Raw genomic sequence first — 18,978 nt, 5'->3', positions numbered from 1 at the left:
GAGGAGAGAGCAGCAGCGTGTGGCATCTTTTTTTTCCTGGGGTTGCAGCCTTTTTTTATGTGGCTGCTCCAAGAGCTTGAGTTTAAAATCATGCAGTTTTTTAAAATAGACAATATTCATTGAATTTCTCTCTCCTATCGTGTCTTGCACCAATATCCTCCTTGATCTGTGTTTCATCAGGCAAAAAAACTATCTCAAATATAAAACATGCCGTAACGGAGCAGTGGCGGTCATACAGCGACTGTTGTCGACTGACTGTTGTCATAGAGACAGGACCTGCAGCGTTTTGTTCTCAGTGCTTCATGCAATCGCTCCAGAGTGCACAGCCAGCGTTTTTCTGCCCAGAAAAAAAAACGCTAGATGGGCACGGGGCCTTGTGTAAAACTTCTATCTGTATGTATTTGATCATGTCTATAAACCCCTCTATTTCAGCCCTGCTCAGAACAGGCTGTTTCTGTGTCTGTACCTTTAAATATGTAAATGAGCTGTGTCTGACCACGCCCCCTCTCTGGAAGGGCTTTGGTGTCTCGGTCTTTCTCGCTCCATGTCCTATTGTTTACGGTGAGAAGGCAGACTCAGAGGGCAGAACAAACACCTAGCTGTGGGAGTGTCACCCACCTGGGGGAGGGGCTACTGCCCTTTGTGATGTCATGAAGGGAAAATCTCCAAACGGCCTGTTTGAGCGCACATTTTCTGAAAAGTGGAGCCGGCAAAAGACGGAGAGGATTATCTCATATATATATTTATTATACCATAATTTTACACCACAGACATTAATGTCCCGTTATAAGTCTCAAGAGGCTTGTTTCATTTTGTCCTTTGTGGGCTTCAATAGAACAGAACAAACAGCTTCCTCTGACGTGTTTCTGCTGTTCCTTTGTCTCGGCTCGTGCTGTGGAGTCTGATTACGATGATCAATGAGGACTGTGATTTCATTAGGAAATAGATTTTTGGATGTTGTGAGTCATGAGACGCGGTGTTTGTCACATCTCCTCACAGCAGCTTCATTCATGAGTTTATCTGTAATCTTTATAACGGGGACTAAGTGTCTGTCAGCTGGTGTGTGGTTGAATATTCTCACTTCACCTCTCTGTGGAGGTCATTATTGGAAAACTGTAATCAGATAAATATGTTTGTTTTGTTCCTTGACGTCATGTTTCTTTCGGTGAAACCGGGACGAGCTGTGTCTGTTTTTTAAGTTCATATTTTGAGTTCTTAATGACTGAAACATGTTAAAGGTTTTAGGATCGCTCCATCAGTGTTATTTAGTCAGTGCGGCTGTGGCTCAGTGGGTAGAGTCGGTCGAGCCGGAAGGTCGTGGGTTCAATCCCCAGCTCTTGCAGCCACATGTCCAATGTGTCCTTGAGCAAGACACTTAACCCCAAGTTGCTCCCACTGCTTCTCTCGTGGTGTATGAATGTGTATTAATAGGTTTAGTTACTTCTGATGGTCTCTTTACTCAGCAGCCTCTACCATCAGTGTGTGAGTGTGTAGGTGTGACCTGCAGTGTTAAAGCGCTTTGAGTAGTCAGAAGACGAGAAAATACTACCAGACTTCATTGATAAAATCAGTGATTTTACCTCAGAGGCCGACATTGTCGTTGTTGTGCCCTGTGTGATCCATGAGAAGGTTTGTGTTGTTGTTTGTCTTTTGAATAGTTTGTTTGTATCCAGGAAAATATTTGAGTAACATGATGACCCTAAAAATCAAGACAGAAATAGAAAAGTAACTCCTGTGTTCTGAGAGATAAAGTAATGTTTTTCCAATGAGGTTTGGTGGACTTGAAGTGAGCGATGTAAGGCTCTATCTTGTTCCAAAACGAGCATCTTAAGGCTCAAACTTTTTGTTTTTGAACCACAAGTTTGTGTAGACAACCGGCTGTGTGTGAACATAAACGCTCACATACTTGCCCTTGTACAACGTGTGTTACTGGTGGACTAATCTAGAGGGAGCACCACATAAATCATATGGAGACACCGAAGTAGAGATGATCTGTCACCAGCTATTTTGGCACACATGTTTGTTGCTATGCAACAGCAAAGACACATCATGGTGCGGACTCGATCTGTTCACTTTTCTTCCAAAACTTTCCACCATTGTTGTAGCAGCTCTCTGATGTTGTTACATCCGGTCTCACCACAGTACAACTCTACACTGCTCCTAGTGGTTATATGCATATTGCATCTCGAGGACATTTCTGAGGACGTGCACAACCAACGCTCCAAACCACCGCGGGATACACAAGGCCGATGTCAAGTATTTTCAAACACGTAGTTAAAAACAAGGGCTTTACTCTTTAAAAAAAACTGTCTCTCTCTCTCTGTAGGGATTCTTTCTAAAATGTTGTTTCAAACTTTTAAAACAATTATCTGAGTGTGTCAGTGACAAAAACAAAAAGCTATTTTTGGACTGACTTTGAGCTGATGCTTTTTCCTCTGCGGGTTGAATTGCAGCCGTCACAGCGTGCTTCATGACTTCATGCTGAAGAAATCTCTCTTAGCATTTCTTAAACGTTTGACCCATCAGTGACTGTATGTAGTGTAGAGTGTATGAGTATTTTGTATGAGTATTTATTCAGCCATTATACATATACAATCATTTTTAAACAATACAGACAGTTCAAACATAGTCAACAGTCGTGTATTATGTAGTGACTGAAAAGGAATAGGCAGAAGCAAAAAGCTTATAAATGCCTATCCTACATTCTCAGCTCTCAGAAGGAAAAACAAACAAAAAAAACAACAACAAATAAATCATTCACATTTCTAATGATCATAAATAGCTTTGCGAAGTTGTTGGTTTTTTTTTTAAACAAAAAGTGAATTACAGGTTTTTTAAATTTATATCTGCATCATTCCATAATTTAACCTCAACAACTGAAACACACGACTCCTTTAAATATATGTTTTTGCATTTTGTACAACAAACTTACAAACACCTCTTAAATCATATTTGCTCTCTCGAACTGTAAAGAACCTTTGTATAGAGTCTGGGTGTGACTTTGACTTTGCTCTAAACATTATTTGCATTATTTTGTAGTCAAAGAAATCCTTACATTTCATAACATTTGAATTTATAAAAAGTGGATTTTGGGTGGGCATAATAATCCGTCTTATTACTTACTCTTACTACTGAATTTAAAGTTATTTAAAGGTGGATCCCCACAATTCCACGCAGTAAGATATGTACGGTAGTATTAGTGAGCAATAGATTATCTGTAAGGCTTTGAAATTTAAGAGTCAGACCTCCAAATCTATACTGTAACGTCTGCCATGCTAAACACCCAGACTGTCACACACTAGCCTGAACAATGGAGAGTATTTCTTTGTCTCAGTCCATGTTCATATTCCAGAGGGCCTAATCCCTCTGAGGCCGAGTTGTGATTGGTGTTATGAGCCTTGAATCTGTCATGTCACTGTGGCGACACGAGCCTCCTGAAACTTGAAACGCTGCAGTTGTCTCTGCTGCTCCTTCTCATGATTGGCTGACTTGTAGTGTGTGACAGCTCCACTCTTTCATTCAGGTGTTGATGTTCAGTGTTTGCAGTGGGTATATATATATATTTAGTTTGACTTGATGCTGCTGTCTGGTGCAGCAGACGTGTGCTTCAGTGGTCACAGCCTGTGAAACCACTGACCGTGCTGCAGACAGATCTCACTTCTTATCGAGTTGAGTTTGTTGTGGCCTCACGCTCGCTGTAGTTTCTCCCTCCGTCGTCTGCGGTCCGAATATCATACAGCAGACCCCAGATCAGCTCTTTCCTCTGCCTCTGGCTGCTGCCTGTGATTGTGTTGTTGTCGTCTTGTTTTGTTTCCAGCTCGTCTGTTTCCAGCGTTTCTCTTCTGTTTCCTTGTTGCTGTTTTGATCCCAGCGGACCAAAAACCTCCTCTCTGGTTTCAGGGCTTTTATTTTCAGCCTGTTGTGTTTCTGTTCTTCACACCAGCTCCTCTCACATGACGAAGTCAGAAGGGCTTCAGCTCCTCACGGAGTTTATTTTAAAAAACATTTCACAACAAGGCAAAAAAGCTTTTTGTCAACCCATTAAAGGGGAAGATCTGCAGAGTTCAGACTCAGTTTTTGAGATACCAGCTGATCGAGGCTATAACCAACAATTTATTGATGTATTTGTAATAGACATTAAAAATAGTCTCCAGTGGAAAGTGGATGCATGTTGCCCTGACCCCTTCTCATCTTTGAAACCAACAGTAATAAATAAACAATTTGGAGCACAAGAATAAAAGAGAGAAGGAAGACAACATAAAATAACACAGACATTAAAGTCTGCTGTTCAGTAGTCTGACTCAAACTGTCCTTGAGGCGTGCTCTGACGCTCTGACGCTTTGTAAACTGTTTCAATGATATTCTTCTTCTTCAGCTCGGTATTCCCTCTTTCTGACTGTTATCTGAACTAGAGATGGGACCGATCATATCTCTGTATCGGGTCTGATGTTGACGTAATTCACGCATCTGGCTGACGGCGCCGACCCACCTCACCGATCAAGAAAGATGGTTGGACGCTCTAAACATCCTCAGCTCGCTCAGTCTCACTCTGAAGACGTTCAGACTGAACTGTAAGAAGTGTCCACGCGCCGTCTCCATGACGACGCTCAGACGAGGTGTGAACAGCTCCTTCTATGTGATCAAAAGTCAAACTCTTACACTTCAGTTTAAAAGATTTAGTTTGAAAAACCTGACAGCTGTTGCTGCTTCCTGTTTGTGTGCAAACCCAGCACAATGAAATGCTGAGTTTACTACAGCGTTAGTTATCCTTACACATAATACCAACATCAACAATAACACTCTCAGTTATGATATAAGATATCAGAACCAGTATCGGTACATATGTATCGGAATCGGGACTGAAAAAAAGTGGATCGGTGCATCTCTAATCTGAACATACCCACAGTGATCTGCTTCAAGAGTTCAGTCATTTAGACCCAATATCTTTATTTGAGGCAGAATCTGTTCAAAGAGATCAATCAATCACTGATGAGTCATTGACGTCATCGTTGAAGCTCTTTGATGGCAGATGTTTTGACCACGATACAATTCTAGTAGAAATCAAATGATAACGATACCAGCTGCTCCCCTGCTGCCACGGCAACGAAAAGAAGAGTCCTACATGCGTGCACCCGCTATTTGGACCTTTCTGTTTTGAATCAGTTAAAATTGAGGCAAACTGAAATAGAGGGGTTCATAGGCATGATCAAATACAGGATGAGAGTGGATTTAGAACAAGAAACGTCACACACATGTTTTGAGGAGCTCTGAGACTCATTTAAACTTCTTGAAGAGGAGGAGGATATGTGACCTTTAAGGAGAAAAAGATGCTGCAGATCTTGACAGAATATAATCATGTGGAACATCAAACTTAATCGCAGGAAACTTTTTCAACATTTTTTGTAGATTTTATTGATAAAAACATTTTTTATTTTACAATACCCAAATACAGACAGAAAAAACAAACACAACAACACACAAACTGCCACCTTAAGAAAAGAAAGGGAGTATGTGTCCATGTAGTCCAAATGTAGATAGCAATGTCCTTAGATGCATTGATGGTCAGGGATAGAGTAAGAAAAAACTAGATAAAGCAAGACTGAAAGAAGGTCATGGCAAAAATGAATCGAGACACTTTGACAAAATGAAACCGCGCACTAACTTCAAATCCTTCAAACTAAATGTTAGAAATGAACAAGCTAACAAACTGGGCTCTCTGTGATGTCGTCCCCTGCAGTGGAGTATTTCCTTTCCCCGCTCTGAACAGAAACATCGGCGATCAACAGATGAGACAGCAGCTTAATACACAGCAGGTTGAGACCTGCAGCTCAGCTTTGTTCACCCTCTGTGTGTGTTCACTTTATATCAGGGTGCCGTCGTGTTTGACAGAAACATCCTGTTTGTTTATCTCGCAGCCTGAGAGGACGTGAAGAGAAACATGCAAAGTGTGTCCTGATGTTGGAAGGAAACATCATGGAGGGGTTGATGTCTGCAGGGTTCATCCTCTGGAGAGCAGGAGAGAGAGAGAGAGAGAGAGAGCAGGAAGAAGTCGAGTATATCTGTCATCTCTGTCTCATGTCTCATCAGATTCACCTTTTACTGGGAAACTCTGAACTTTCCCAGAGTTCCTTCTGTCAGACGCTCCTTCCCTCTCTCCCTCCTTCCCTCTCTCCCTCCCTCCCTCCCTCCTCTCTCTGCCTGGCATCGCCCCGCCCTTCCTCCTCCAAAGGGGATTTCCCTGCCTGCTTCCTCCTTCATGCTCCGGCCGTGTCCCTTCAGACTCTTTCTCTCCTGCAGGGTTAACAAAGCAGCGCATTGTGTCGTCAGGACTGAGGCGACACGAGGCCGAGACGTTCACCCGTCTCCTGTTTCGGCTCGTTCTCTTTCTGTGGAAGCAACCAGGCATTTTTTTTTGTTGCCAGCTTAGCTGCAGGCAGCGTTGATCAGGGTGGTTGCAGGTTGCAGCATGAGCGGGTGTTTGTTTCTTTTTCTTTGGAGTTTGCAGGATGCAACGCGTTTGATCTTTAACACAAGTGCTGTGTTCATTAAATCTGTCTCATTATAAAAGAGGTTAAATCACTCATTTCAAGATTGGTTTTAGCTGCTGTCCCTTTTAAGGCCCTCCTTTCCTCTGATTGGCCAGCTCTCTGGAAGCCTTCCTGGGGGGGGGGGGGGCAGAACGCTGCAGGGCTGCCAGGGGAGGGCTGCTCTCCAGTTGCGGGGGGGAAGAGAGCCGATGTGAGAGGTTTCAGCGGCTTGAGCAAAGGCTTGAAGTCGGCTCATGAAAGTCGTAGTTTTGTATCAGGGAACGATCAAAGTGAGCAAGCTGTTTAGCGCCCTCTGCAGACTGATCCTGGTATAAGTCCTACAAAAGTTTACCTCATGATCGTAATCTTTTCCTACTTTTAGTACGGGCATGCAGCATTGTTACACAATATGTACGTTTTAAAAATGAGGATGAGCAGAATACACAGGAGAAGACATACGCAGACTGGAGGAGCTCAGATCAGCGGTGAACATGAACAGAGTCAGAGTGTGTCAGGAGGACGCCGTCTGGTTACCTGATGAATCATGTTTGTTCACGTCCTGATCTCACCTCTGAAACAATGCGGGCCGTCAGGATCTGAATGGTTGTGTTCAGAGGAGCCTCCTGAACTCGTAAAGTTAGAAACATATTTAATAACTACTATAATAACTACTAACTATTTTCTACGTCCTTCAGCATGATTTTTGTATTTATTCTAATGTGGGTAAGAAAGCATAAAAGTGAGGATTATAATATTTTTCTTCAGTTTGCTTCAAACTCTGAGTATAATGGAGGATCTGCTTCATTTGCTGATAACAAATTTGACATCGGATAATAATTAGTTGCAGCTTGAATCGGTGAATCTTTAGATTAGATGAGAAAACTTTATTAATCCCCAAGTCAGTAAATAACAAACATTATGAAAACATTTGAGACTTAATGAATGAATCAGAGCCACGACTAAAAGTGTTCATTAAAACATCTGACTGCTGCTGGAACAAACAAAGGACCCGCTGAGTCGTTCAGTGGAGCACTAAGGCATCACTAGTCGCTCACAGAAGGAACTCCTGAGTCCATTTAAAAAAAACACTACGAAAGGATTACCTTCAAAGATCAGAACTGTTTTCAGTCTGGTCCTCGTTCTCTTCTCAAAGGTAACTTCAAGTGAGTCTGGGGTAATGCCAATCTTTGATGGTTTCTGGTTCTCAGGGATGAGCTGTTATTTCTCTGTCTTTCAAAATGTTGGTTTTTTTTGGATGCACACAGAAAAATAACTTAAAAATAACTTGGGCAGTAATTAAGATCTATTTTTCAGTACTGAAATTCAGAATCTGCCAAAAAATATTCTAAAATGTATTAATTTGTGGGTGAAATGTGAGAAGTGACCATGAAACTATATGAAAACCCTCACATCAGAGACCCTGTCCTCTGACTGGATTTTCATGTTGGTGTGTTTCGTCCAGCCAATGACAGCGTGCGGCTGAGAACGGTGAGTGAGACAATTCAGAGATTGGATGTGATTCAAACTGGACGATGTCACCGATGTGGCGGCAAAGATGATAAAATGTAATAATGAAGAGGTAAAACGCAGCTCTTTCCAAAGCGGGGGTGAACCTTGTGTTGGTTTTTACCCGCTTGGTCTGCTTCCTGTTGGACAGGCAGGTACCAAACACCGGTGGTTAGCTTGTGCTAGTATGCGGTTGTAACTGATGTTGTGTTGAGGAATGGATGTTTATCAAGACGTCCTCTCAGTGTGACTCTGGATGGCCTCTGATTGTTTTCTCCAGAGCTGTTACTCACTGATGCAGCTTCCTGTGTGTGTGTGTGATGACATCAGTTATCAGTGTTTCCTTCCATGTTTTGTTGCTGCTGACAGTCTGTTGTTGTTGTATTTTGACCTCCCAGCAGGATGTTAACCCTGCAGCTGTCACTCAGAAACCCTGTACCTCCTCTGTCATAACGCATTCAGACATTCTGGTAGACTCCAGAAACAGAGTAACGCTGGTATCCCAGTCTGTGAATTCACACTGCGTTACTGCATTACGGCAGCGTGAGAGAGCACGGCACAGCGGGCGCTTTGCACACACACACACACACACACACACACACACACACACACACACACACACACACACACACACACACACACACACACACACACACACACACACACACACACACACACACACACACACACACACACAGACAGCACCGATCAAGCTGCCGTATTCAGCATCAGCTCTGTTCAAACAAAGACAAAAACCTTCAGAGATCATTAAAATTTTTATAAAATTGAGGGGGTTTCAGAGATTGTTGCCATTTTTATTTTGTTTTCTCTTTTCTAATTCCACACGGTACAATCTGTGTTTAATAATCTCTGTGAACTGAGAACTACAACTTCTGAATAAGCGTCCATGTCGTAAAAAACCCTCAGATACCTCGAGTCGATAGTTCATTTAACGGCAGGAAACTTCTTCCTTCCTACAGTAGTGAGACGATATGATGAACAAAGAAACACATTTCACTGTTTACGATATTTAAAAAAATATGTTTGCAAAACATTTAATCTCTTTTTTTAAAGATTTATTTTTGGGCTTTTTGTGCCTTTAATGGAGAGATAGGACAGTGGACAGAGCCAGAAATCAGGGAGAGAGAGAGAGTGGGGAATGACATGCGGGAGAGAGGCCACAGGTGGGACGCGAGCCCGGGCCGCCCGCCTGAGACAACAGCCTCCATACATGTGGCGCGCGCACTAACCACTGCGCCACCAGCGCCCCAACATTTAATCTCTTCAGACTTTATATTTAGTGCATGAGAGACTTGTTAAAAAACTACAAGTTTGCAGGAAGTTTCCAATTAAACCAGAATTCAGTCTGAAAACTACAAACATGGCTGCTTCTTTGACGACCTGAACTGTTTTTTTTCCCCCCACTGAAACAGTCTTTTTTTTTTATTTCTTTAACTCCAGAGTGGGACTCAATTAGCAGCACTGGCACAAACAGGAAATACCACACTAAGTTTATCTGGGTCACTTCCTGCTTCAGCAGCATAAACACATGAATCTTCTCTCCGTCTATATCCACGTTGGTCCCTCTCTAATGGATGTCTTATCACATTATTCATGTAGAGCGTCAGTGTGCTATCTGTTTAAATAACTCCTCTGTTACTGTGTCAGAAAAAAGTTGATTTTAAAAATTTAGAAATCACTGCGAATATATTTTTAGTGTCCTCACCTTTCTTTTTTTTTTTCAAGTGTTTACTGCGGTCTTCAAAGCTCGTTTTAACAGTCTGCGTGATGGACCATGAATGCACCGTGAATCCTTTTGCCCTTGACGTAAACAAACAGTCAGTAAATGTGTGGGAGTGTGGTCAGGAGAGAGGAATTTCACACACACACACACACACACACACACACACTCATTAAACATTTCTGGCTCTTTATAATCCAGGGACGTTCCCTCCTTTTAACCTCTCAGCTGTTGTAGTGAAAGTGTCACTGGCTGGCGGCCATTTTGGGTCAAAGTTGGACGTCAGTGAGTCTGACTCATCGTCCACTCCGAGAGAAAAACACTGACAGACAGATTTATTGTTGAACACCAACATCCAGAACAGTCCAGTGACTCAAACAGAGTCGAATCAGCTGTTAGCTCTGAGTGATTGGGAGCAGGGTGTTTAAAAAGTCAAATAAAAAGTTTAAATCTGGTGTTGAAATCTTATTGGCCAACACCAAAACCTCAACCTCAGATAGGCTATTTGCCCTGTGAGAGGAGGGACTGATCAACTAGAAACAGAAACATCTCTCTGTGCATTTCAAAGAAACACTTTTCCTCTTGTTTGTACTTAAAATGTAGAAAAATGTTTTGTCACCATTTTGGTACCAAAAACCGTGTGCAGGAATCTGCTTGTAATTTTTTAAGATTGCAGAGAAAATCTCCATGATATTTATTGTTGGTAGTTAAAGTAGATATAATCAGCTCATTCTTGTGTTGGTACACACAAAGTTCAGGCATCCGTCAGTGCCTCAGTTTGGCAAACCCCCAGGCATAAAGAGTCTGGACACAACGCCCCTGCATCCACTCGTACTTACACAAAGCTTTGAAGAAATACTGAATGTGTGTTTGGGATATTTCACAGTGTGATAACGAAGACGGCAATGCTCTCTGATGACTAACGCAGTGTGGAAACATTTGCCTTTTTTTTGCAAGAAAGTGTTCTCACCCTCTCTTACTATTTTTGGTCGGGTTTTGTTTGGTTTGAGAAGTTTTGCATTTAGAAGAGATGAAAAGAGAGAACAAATTAGAGTTTCAAATTGTCATAGGAAGCAGAAAGATAAGTAAGAATCTGCACTGATCTGTACATTTAAAGAAAAGGAAGTCCTCTCTTGACTCTGTGCTGGAGCTCCTAGCTCTAAATGACGTAGTTTTGTTTTTATTTCGGTACAGTGATTCAGCCTTTCAGCCCCTGTGGTGAAACATTTAGCGATGGTCTTTTTCCATTCAACAGCATCTTTTACAGCCCAGATGGTCGGACAGACAGCGTGTCTTCACATGGACTGAATCATGTGAAACACAGGCCGGTCTTTGTTCCTCGGTGACACACGGCTGCTGTTAAACATCCTCAGTTTGAGCTTTATTTGTCTTCTTCTTAAACATGGAACAGGAGCTCTGCAGGGATCCACGTCGCTCTGTTTTTCAGCTCTGTAGCCTCTCATTGTTTGTTCAAAATATCCCAAACGCTTCATCTGTCGTGTGTTTGGTTGTAATTTAGTTTGAAATGACAAGTCACATCGGCCCTTCCTCTCCCACTGAACGATTATATCAACATATAATTACAGTTCAACCTCTCAAACCCTCCAGAGACAAACACGTGCTCCTTTGTCCAAAACGCTCTTTGTTTTCAGAAGCTTATTTTAAGTCCGAGTGGAGATCTTTAAGTGTGCAAAGATCCCAAATCTGTCTGTGGAAATGTGTCTAAAATGATGCAGCAGACAAGGCTGATGTTATATTTACATTTAAGCAGAAACACGAGCGATTTGCAATAAACATATGTTATGATTCACAGTAGACACGACCGATATGAGATTTTTGGAGCCGATATGATACCGATATATCGGCAGATATCTTTATTAGATCTATGTTTGATCTGTAGAGATAGATTTAGATATACACATTGATTGCCTTGATCCCTCAAATAGAGTTATCAAACACTTCTGAAAAAGATTTTACTGTAAAATCTGGAATATCAGACGCACCCTGTTTTTGAAAGTCTTTTAGAGAGAAAAAAAAGTTTAAACCGTCTTCCTGCGTAATAATTTCTATCGTCTTCAGCGAAGTCTACAACATGCTGTGTTGCTCTTTTAGTTCTGCCTGTTTTCTCTTTGTGGAGTTTGTTCTCCTATTAGCCACAGTACGCTAGTTGAGCTCTACACCGGATTTTACGGTAAGTACAACTTAGACAAGATGGCCACTCAACTGGAAAGTAACTGTGCATGGATGTGCGTCACCGATGACACTCAGGAGAGTGGTGATGTTTGTTGTCATCCATATAGCGCCCTCTGCTGGTGACAGAGAACTGTAAGTGTAATTCAATGATACTGAAATGAAATGATGTTTGACTGGTGCATAAATCGAGTAATATCGGTGCATATCTGAATATCTGTGATAAAATTAGCCGATACCGACAGTCACTGGATATGCGGAAAATCGGCCGATATTATCGGCTTGCTGATAAATCGGTCGGCCTCTAGTGATCATGTCGGATAAGGTGGACAAAAGTAAGAGAAGTTTTAAAGGAAAACTTTGGAGCAAAGACTTGAAAAATGGTTAAAGATTAAAAGGTTAAATTAAACTCACACATCTCTGCACGTGTGTGTTTTTAGTCAAGTTGGAAAAGAGTCTGAATTGAATCTGACGGTTTGTGCTGAAGTGTCTCTGAGTGTCGTGAAGATGAATTGATTCCATCAGTTTAAAAATGTCTCGTCCTCCTGTGACATGTTTGCTCAGTCGGTTTGCAGCAGAGTGTGAGAGGATTCATCAGAACTTTATCATCATAACTATCTGCTGTTTCTGGAACATGATGCTCTCTCCACTGACAAGTAGAAACACAATGAGTTCAGCACAATGAGTTGTTTTACACTGAACATTTGTGGATTATAGATCATGTTGAGCAATGGGGAAAGATCTGATCTTGATGACACACCTCAGTGTTAAAGGGAGGCTTGAGGCTTTGCCAGAGGCGATGGCGATCGACCTAAACAGTCATGCATAAATACCTTTAATGCATTCATCCGTTTAGTGTGCTCAGTATTCCTGTGTTTCCAGTTCGTTTCTAAAATATACATTTGTTAATTTCCTTTTTCCAGAGTCACTAAAGCACAAAACAAACAGGATTAGTCTCATTCCACCTGATCAGCGTGGGCGTCGTCAGCATGGCGTGCTGTGGTCTGGTCTTTCACAGTGACCACCTTTTTTGTTCCATTTTCTGGATCACTAGAAAATAATCTCAATATCGTGAGAAAACCAGCTTTGTTATCTCGAAATAACGAGACAAATAAGTCCAGGTCTTTAGATATCGACTGAAATGAACTCATGATAATGTGGAAAATTGAGTAAATCAAATGTTTGGATGCATGTCCGCTTAGGACTTCTGTTACTGACCGGTCGGGTAGCACATGAAGGAGAAAGACAACTGAGGCGAGCAGTAAAGCAGAGAAACTTTGCTCATTGTGACATCATCAGTACATTCCATCTTAACAGTGCAGTGCATGTATGAAAGAGGCTTCAGGGGTGTATCTGTTTCTAGTAGTTGTGTCCAATCCAGTCGCTCTTGTCCTGTTCAGAATAAAACTGTAGAAAGAGTTCCATCGAGGCTTCATGTCGCTGAGTTAGACTGAGTGATGTCCGCTGGAGTCGTCCTCTCAGATTGTTTACTGAGGACTAAACAGGATGCTGGAGCTCATCAGTTTATTTATCTCTCCTATAAATTTATCCGAAATGTCAGCACAGCAGAAACCAGAGAGGGGCGGCTGCAGATAATTTGATATCACCCTCACGCTGCACGACAGTCCAGAGCTCCAAGACCGGAGTTACAGTTCTCTGTATGCTCAGACAGATTGAACATAAAAATGTTGATGATTCTGGGGTTCATGCAGAAGTGTGTTAAGCCTGAAGTGCTCTGTCCAGTGGTCAGCAGGGGGAGACTCATTGGTTGTTAAAAAAAAAAAACTTCATCCCCCCATTTTGAAGGCAAAACGCCACAGGGACGTAAATATCGCGGCTTGAAAACGTCCGTCTGAATGAAAGCTTCAGTCCGTTATCTCAACAAGGCGGTTAACTCTGTGTGTGTGTGTGCTGAAGATGCAAACATCGCACTGTCAGGTTAGTCCGAGGAACAGTCAGTAGTGACCTACCGGAGGATCTCAGGTTACATGGGGGCTCGTAGGGGGGGGTTAGGAGGTCGGCGATGCAATCTGGTGCTGACCCCTACGAGCTTTAAAAGTGATCACTGGTGTTTTAAAATCAATTCTGGGAGCCAATCTGTTCTCTCCTGTTGGACCTGGTTATGACCTGGTGTTTAGATGTCATCAGCCAGTAACCAACACCAACGAGGCTTTCGGCCAATCACAATCAACCAACCAATCAATCAACCAACCAGGCCCGATCTAGAACGCCTAATACAACAATGCACTTAAGCCTCGCAGAACTATACTAATCCTAAATATGATGACAAATACTTTCAGCGGGCTGCAGCAGCCAGTCGGGATGTGATGAAAAGGACGGGGGGCGGGGGGCCTTCAACTGGAGTTAACTGTGCTGCAGTTTGATGATTCTTGGAGACAGTAAAAGTGAGGACACAGACCAGTGAGCAGATTCTCTTAAGAAATAAGATCTACAACCCACAGGGGGAATGATGACAATGTTTCCATTCACACTGAGATCTCAGGGTGTGATTTATGGATCCTATTGCCACGACAACAGACCCCCATGACTTCCTGTTACTATGGCAAGCTGTGGTTACTGACTGTGTGTGTTTATTTCTCTTTCAAATCCTCATTTTTTTGCTTCCATTTTGTACCACAGAGTCACTCTCACATGAACTGTCTTGATGTTTTTTTTCCGTTGCACTTCAGCGTCTCTTCCTGTCAAAGTCGGTTATTAAAGTTCTGGAAAACAAAGCCAGAAGTCCTTGAAAACAGAAATCCACAAATGTCTGATGTCATGGTGTCAACATCAATGTCTTATACCATTTCCTATAAAGTTGTGTGTGTGGGTGGGGGGGTTAGTTTGAGTTGCTTTAATGTTTTCGTTGTCCTGTCCTACTCGTTGCTCTCTCTCTTCTCCGCTGGATGAACTTGTTGTGTTTCAAAAATCGCAGAATTTTAAATCAGTCAGCGTTTCCTCTGAAGTGCAGAATGAGTCAGGGGTCTCGGCCTTCATAGAGACAAACAGGAAATAGTTTCATTCCTTTCTTTAAACCCCTTCATCACCCACCCCTTAAAGAAGCAGCTTCTTATATTAAGGCTTCCTACTCAGGCCTCGCCAATGCCCGCCCATTGAATGCATCGAAACTCAACATTTAAAACACAGAGGTCGTGTAATTACACCAACAAATGATCAGAAGCTCTGTGAGGGAACATTTCTGTTTTTGTCCAATGAGTGACTTTGCGTGTTTCTCCGTCTCCTCTTGTGTTTCAGAGAAGCTGTATAACTCTCAGGGTCCGGAGCTCCGACGCTCCCTCTTCTCCCTCAAACAGCTCTTTCAGGTAACGCACGTTTCTGTCATGAACACACACACAATCAGCAGAATGGTTTAAACCCAGACATCTCTTCTGTCTCTTTCTGCAGGATGACAAAGACCTGGTTCCAGAGTTTGTGGCCTCTGAAGGTCTGACGTGTTTCATCAAAGTCGGAGCGGAGGCCGACACCAACTACCAGAACTACATCCTGAGAGGTGAGACTCCGCCTCCTGGAGGCTGTCATAAGCTTCTGTTCTGTAGATCCTATCAGTTACCAGCAGTTTAAAGTATATACTGATAATAACAGAATTATTGTCAGGGTACAAGCGCTTTATCCAAGCGTTCCCGAGAGCACAGTCAGAAACTACTACCGGGGGGGACAGGGCCTAAATCACCATAATCCATAACTGACCAGGACAAGACTTCAACCATTCTTTTCCTACTTGATTGATGTCTGTACAGAAGGACCACTTTCTGTTGATACTAGGAAACAAGAGTTCACACAGGGAACTTACATGTATATTCTTCATCGAGCTACATGCCAAGAAATGTATACTCTTTCACCCAACCCTTCACTTTCACATACCACTGCAAGTCATAGTGAGACAAGACAAAGCCAGAAAAGTAGAAGTTGCAGATGTGTGAAACCACAGATTTACCACAGCCACCGTGCTCACTGTCCAGTAAAATACTTTCCCTGTAGCCTCCCGTCTTTCATACTAAGCAAGTGAAATTTGTTTATACGACACAGCCTTTCCACAGACGCCAGACACAGAGCGATTCACAGTCAGAAAGAATCCAAATAAAAAGTAAAATAATAACCGCTAATAAGATAAAGGACACACGTTAAAATATTAATTGTCAAATTCTACCTGAACGCTGGTCTGAAAAGATACAATTTTGGCTGATTTTAGAAACGATTCACTGAGTTCAAAGACCTCAAGCTTATCTGGAGATGTTGACAAAAATACTGATAATCGGCAGCATGTAATTTGAGATTAAAAGGGGTCCTAAGATCGAGCCCTGGGGGACACCATCATGACAAAGCAACAGTGCCTGAAAAAATAAAATACCCTACAGAGAGAGTATGGAAGTCCTTTTTGATTAGATAAGTAGAGAACCAATCCAATGCAGCCCCAGTAATGCCACAAGGTGCATTTCAATGGTTGGCATCTACAATTGTTGCACTATTTTCCAGCAGTCTTTCACAGAGTGATGATCCCCTCCTCGTCCTTACTTCAGATCGACTCAGCCTTTCTGTGATGCTCTTTTTATACCCAATCATGTTTCTAAACTGCGGCCATTTAATCCTTATAAACTGTGAGATGAACCATCAAGCATTTCACAACTTTTCCAGTCTAAAGTTGCCACTCTCAACTTTTCCTAAATCTGTTGCTGGCATAAAATTCAAAGTGAGCATATAATTATCCAGAACACAAACGATGACATTTCTCAGTTTCAACATTTGATGTGTTGTCTCTGAGTTATTTTTGATCAAATATGGGGTTTCAGTGTTTTGCAAATCACCACACTCGTCCCAACTTTTGATGATGGGGGTCGTATAATAAACCAGTTCTTGTCCACCAAAGAACCCCCGAGTCCTGAAAGCAGCCCTCACATGAGCAGAGGGTGACACCCCTTCACTCTGGGTCCTGCAGGCTGCAGAGCCATCAGCTGAGGTTGTGACGCTCTCTGCACGAAGCAGCAGCAGCTCGATCAGATGGAAACTCAGAGCTGCAGCTTCACACATCCAACAAACCCACAGAGAGCTGAGTCAGCCCTGCAGATTACAGGCTCCTCTGGATCTGCTGGAGCTGTCTGTGGAAACCAGAGAGCCAACACTGACCCGTCTGTCTGTCTCTTTGTCTGTCTCTCAGCTCTCAGTCAGATCATGCTGTTTGTGGACGGTATGAACGGCGTCATAATCCACAATGAGACAGTCCAGTGGCTCTATGCGCTTACGGGGAGTGTGGTGAGTATTTAAAACTCCAAACCAAAACAAACTTAAACACAATCGACTCCTTTATGCTGATCAATAGAGCTTGGTTCATTCTGATCTCATCTGGTTTGTATCGATGGATTCAGACTTTAGTTGAATTAGAATATTAGCTGGTGTGTTTTTTTGAGTATCAGAGATTAGGAGCATCTGCAGACTTTAAAAAAAAATCAAAAATTCACTCAGGAACTGCACAAACAGTGACGTTAACTCTTCCAAATTGCATCAATTTACATAAATAGTAACATTTCCCCGAGTAGATAATACTTAAAAATCGGCCTCGGGCTCAGAAACTTTGTAATAAACCGTAAATGGTGATATTTAAAACCTGCCATCACTCAGCTGAGATACAATCTCAAAGTTTTCCCTTTGCAGAAGAAGTGATTCAGAGCAGGTTTTAAAGATCAGAGCAGGGCTGCGGCTCCCCCTGGTGGACACACTCTGAACTTCTCTCTGTTTCGTCTGCAGTCTCGTCTGGTGGTGAAGACGGCTCTGAAGCTGCTCATCGTCTTCGTCGAGTACGCTGAGTCCAACAGTCCTCTGCTCATCAACGCTGTCAACTCGGTGGACGGGAGGAGAGGTGCGCACACACACACACACACACACTTTTGATTCTTTGACAACAATCTCTGTACAAAATATGATATTTTAGCCTTTGTAGGTATGAAACTTTTAGAGCTGCATTTAACATTTTCAGTTTTTACCACATGAATCTGTCATATCTATGAATTCTATAAACTTTCAGAAAGTGTTGAATAATCTTGATTTCTCCAGACTGTCCAGATATCTGCAAATACCGTAAAACTTCTAATAAAAGCCCGTCCCCGTTTGCCACAAAACGAGTAAAACCCAGCATGCCGCACAGTAATCGTTTAATCTCCACTATCGTGTTTTCATGATCGTTGGAACACAAATGTCTTGAAACCTGATGAATTGCCCAGCAGTCCGTCTTAGTGTTCAGTCTGTCAAGGTGTGTTTGTGTGTTGCAGGTGTGAAGTCGTGGGGTAATCTGATGGAGGTCCTGGAGGAGAGAAACGGCTCAGACACAGAGCTGCTCATGTTGGCCATGACGCTCATCAACAAGGTAAAAACATTTCAATGTACAATATTCAGAATATTATGACGATGTTTTCATTCAAATATCTAAATCAATTCAAATGGACCAAACCTGTTACGTATACAATATATCTCCAGCAGTTATCAAAGCCAGAGACATGTGTAAATTTATAGTTTTAAACTTGTCAGACATGATGTTTATGGTTGCCGTGGAAACACCGGATGTTATGTCGCGGGAGCTTCTCCTGAAAGCTGCCGCGCTGTTGCTGTATGCGCTGCTGTGTGATGCTCTGTTAGACGCTCGGTGTGTAGAGCGTTTAGTTGAGAGAAAATAAATGTCATCAAGGTCAACAAGCAGTCGACAGAAAATGAACACGACGGACAAACGGCTGACACGAACAGTGTGAAGCAGCTTCATGACGTGCGCGATCTTCAGTGGGGTGGAATAAACATCGTCGCCCACTCCTGCTTGACCAGTGGGAGTTTTCCTGACTTTTTGCAACTCGACTTCATGCAGAGTTTTTTTTAATTTTTTTCTATGTTGCATTCACACACTCTGAAAATTTCACCAAATTTTCAGGAGTTCATGGATGTGTGAATGCAACATCACGCTTTAAAAGTTGTCTGTTTAATTATTCATGTTCTCACCTGTGTGTGTGTGTCTGT

The 18,978-nt window shown here is 42.4% G+C and overlaps 1 protein-coding gene across 5 annotated transcripts in view; it reads left to right on the top strand.

Moving 5' to 3' along the window:
* fhod1 (formin homology 2 domain containing 1) overlaps positions 1-18,978 on the top strand; it is a 51,198-nt gene that overhangs the window by 13,951 nt on the left and 18,269 nt on the right. For all 5 annotated transcript variants that reach the window (XM_061050662.1, XM_061050750.1, XM_061050581.1 and 2 more), the window contains exons 4-8: positions 15,220-15,287; positions 15,370-15,475; positions 17,138-17,232; positions 17,725-17,836; positions 18,246-18,340. In XM_061050662.1, coding sequence (XP_060906645.1) covers positions 15,220-15,287; positions 15,370-15,475; positions 17,138-17,232; positions 17,725-17,836; positions 18,246-18,340 — 476 coding nt within the window. The remainder of the gene's footprint in view (positions 1-15,219; positions 15,288-15,369; positions 15,476-17,137; positions 17,233-17,724; positions 17,837-18,245; positions 18,341-18,978) is intronic.

This window comes from Labrus mixtus, chromosome 1 (genome assembly GCF_963584025.1).
Source record: "Labrus mixtus chromosome 1, fLabMix1.1, whole genome shotgun sequence".
NCBI classification, from domain to species: Eukaryota; Metazoa; Chordata; class Actinopteri; order Labriformes; family Labridae; genus Labrus; species Labrus mixtus.
Note: the sequence above shows the minus strand (reverse complement) of the source record. Positions and strands in the feature narration are given on the sequence as shown.